The following is a 2,753-nucleotide window of genomic DNA, read 5'->3' on the forward strand; positions in this document are numbered from 1 at the left end:
TTTAACGAAAAGGCCATCCTATTGAAAGAACAGCTTAATTTAATATATAACAGAAATGTTCGAATGTGTACAGACCATAATACCAATACGAGACGGAAATACAGAATCCTAATACCTGATCACTTTTATGTACTAAATTCTACATTCATGTGTTTACAGGCAGACTCTGCAAACAAACAGAACTTTTGAAGCCTTAAACTGGAATATTTATAGAGGGAGATACTAGTCTTCATTATCATCTGGGAAAGTGTCCGAATTCCTGTTACAGTAGTTCACGAGAAGAACTTGTAGTCCTTGGCTGAAAGGATGATCGACCTTAGCCCACCAATGGGTGATAGGACCATCAACAAAACACCTAGCACAATGCAGATCTGACATGCAGAAATCAAACAGAATCAGTTTAAGATATTGCAAAGAACAGGAAAAAGAACAAGAATTCCATTAAATCGAAGTTTGATCTCGTTTGGTAGTTTGATGCAATGTCAACATTACCCAGTTTGCGATCCAAGATAAGCTGAACTTTTTGGGTTTATAGATGGCGAGCCACATGATGCAGGGGAGCTGCAATGAGTCAAAAAGCAAAATCTTTTAGCATTATATTGGATTATCATGTGACGAAGGGAAAAGAAAATCCTTTTTTCTTACGAAGTATGTTGTCGGGGCAAAAGCGAATCCGCCAAAGAAGCCAAGGAGGCCCCCAAAGAAAGGGACTGCTATGGCTACGATCATAGTAAACGCTGCAGTCATGCAAACAAGTCAGAGTTTTATAGTAAAGAAATTCAGAATTCATTTGTGTGTGTGAGAGAGAAGGCTGGCTTACCAACATACGAGGTCCGAGTAACAAAGCGAAGAATGAAAGAAGGTTTGAAGTTCAGTTTCTTCACCAGCAAAGTTTCCAACATATCGAACACCGGCATCGCGTAGATCTGCGGTTTTCAACACTTCAGCATAAGAAAATAAATGAAGATAAAGCAGAAATTGGAACTATGGAATTAATGCAAACACCTGGTAACTTCCAATGACATGAACAACAACAAACATGTTAGCCATTGCAATAAGCCATGCGGGCTTCTCCAGGGTGATGAGGATGTTGTCATCGACGCTGTTCCCAAAAATCCAGTACCCAATCAGAGCAACAGGGAAGTAGCAAATGGCCACAACGATGTACGCAACCAACACTCCTTTCCACATGGGTCCCTTGGAAGGCTTTTCAGGAGTTGAAGGGATTGTTGCTTGGATCTCCAAAACAACATTGTGGCCAGCATAGGCAAATGCCACATCACCCAATGCGTTAAAGAAATTGAAGGTAGCATCAGACGTGGTTTTAGCTGTGTAACTATAGTCCACATCTGGTTTAACTCCCTTCCCAGCAGAAGCTGCCCAAGCAATGGTTGAGTAACTGCACATGTAACACCAATATGCATTAATCTAACTGTTTCATTGTACGTAACTTCCAGACAGTGTTGACACAGACAGGCATTCACCTTAAGGACATGACCGCCGCGGCCAGTGACACTATGGAAATAGAGTTGAAGTTTGGGAGATGAGCGAGAACAAAGTGCACTGAAGCGAAAATCATGATGAAGTAGGAAGTCTTGATTTCCTTGCAATCAGGGCAAACCGAGTCGTGGAACTTCTTCAGAGATTTCCCTCCAGTGACCATGTAGACAATGTTCACACCAACTTCAACGATCAGCTGTTGGGGCACCACAATCCAAAGTCCCAGCTTTTCACCGAATGCATACTGGCCAAGCTCATGGTACCTATCGAATCGCTTCCCGGGTACCATTTCGTGCATCTCAACCATTTGCCATAGAGTGTATAAGGTGATCACCCATGACAGTATAAGAATGGTTACACCAGGACCCCTATTATTATTGAGGGAAAAAAAACATCTCATTACATCGTGCGTTGACAACGATAGATCTGTTATTTTGTGATCAGACACAACTCGATTGATTCTAAACTGTATATTCCAGATATTTCTTTAGGTAATTGTCTGACAATAAAATTAACAGGATCATGTTGGGGGGAAAAACCAACATGCTGATTCTAAAATTTTATCGAACAGTCTCTCTTGCATGATTTTAACCCTCCGAAAATGGGAAACAGGAAGCAATTTATCTTTTAAACGCAAGAAACATAGTGTAGGCATCTTAAATATTCAACGAGAAATTTTCAAAAGAATCAAATTCTAGAAGGAAACCTCATGGTCATTATCGTTGTTCAACATCATGTTTTAGGTGACGAAAACGTCGTCGGTTTAGCTCAAAACCATGAAATCAAATATCAAAATCCAAATAAAGTTGAAAGCGAATCAATAAACATATATACCATCCAAGCTGTGACATGGCATAAGGCAGGCTGAGGACACCGGCACCAACCATGGCGGTGACATTGTGGAAAGCCGAGTACCACCATTTGGCGTTCCGAGAAGAAGTGATCGGAAGCCAATCGTCGATTTCCTTCTGCTTGGCTGCATCGTTCTGTGACCCATTCTGCGCCATCTTTAATTTGCTTCTCTCAAGAATCAAACTCTTTGGAAACTAAAGTTTGAAAGATCTACAAATAATGGAGGTCGACTGAGTCGCAGAACATGCAACTTACGCACATGGAAACGGCCACACACACACACACACCCACATATATGTAGAGAGAGAGAGAAGAGAGAGAGAGAGAGAGAGAGAGAGAGAGAGATAGGGATATATATAGCAATCCGAGGGAATCGAGAATGCCACAATTATTAGCAAAGC

At 41.3% G+C, this 2,753-nt stretch overlaps 1 protein-coding gene across 1 annotated transcript; it reads right to left on the bottom strand.

The window, feature by feature from the left end:
* LOC122309176 (lysine histidine transporter 2-like) lies at positions 1-2,753 on the bottom strand. The gene is made up of 7 exons (XM_043122550.1): positions 2,335-2,753; positions 1,485-1,868; positions 1,006-1,399; positions 821-926; positions 646-737; positions 493-561; positions 1-371 (listed from the first exon to the last, which is right to left on the bottom strand). Exons 1-7 carry the CDS (start codon positions 2,505-2,507, stop codon positions 273-275), a joined length of 1,317 nt encoding a protein of 438 aa, XP_042978484.1. The 5' UTR covers positions 2,508-2,753; the 3' UTR covers positions 1-272.

This window comes from Carya illinoinensis, chromosome 5 (genome assembly GCF_018687715.1).
Source record: "Carya illinoinensis cultivar Pawnee chromosome 5, C.illinoinensisPawnee_v1, whole genome shotgun sequence".
NCBI lineage: Eukaryota > Viridiplantae > Streptophyta > Magnoliopsida > Fagales > Juglandaceae > Carya > Carya illinoinensis.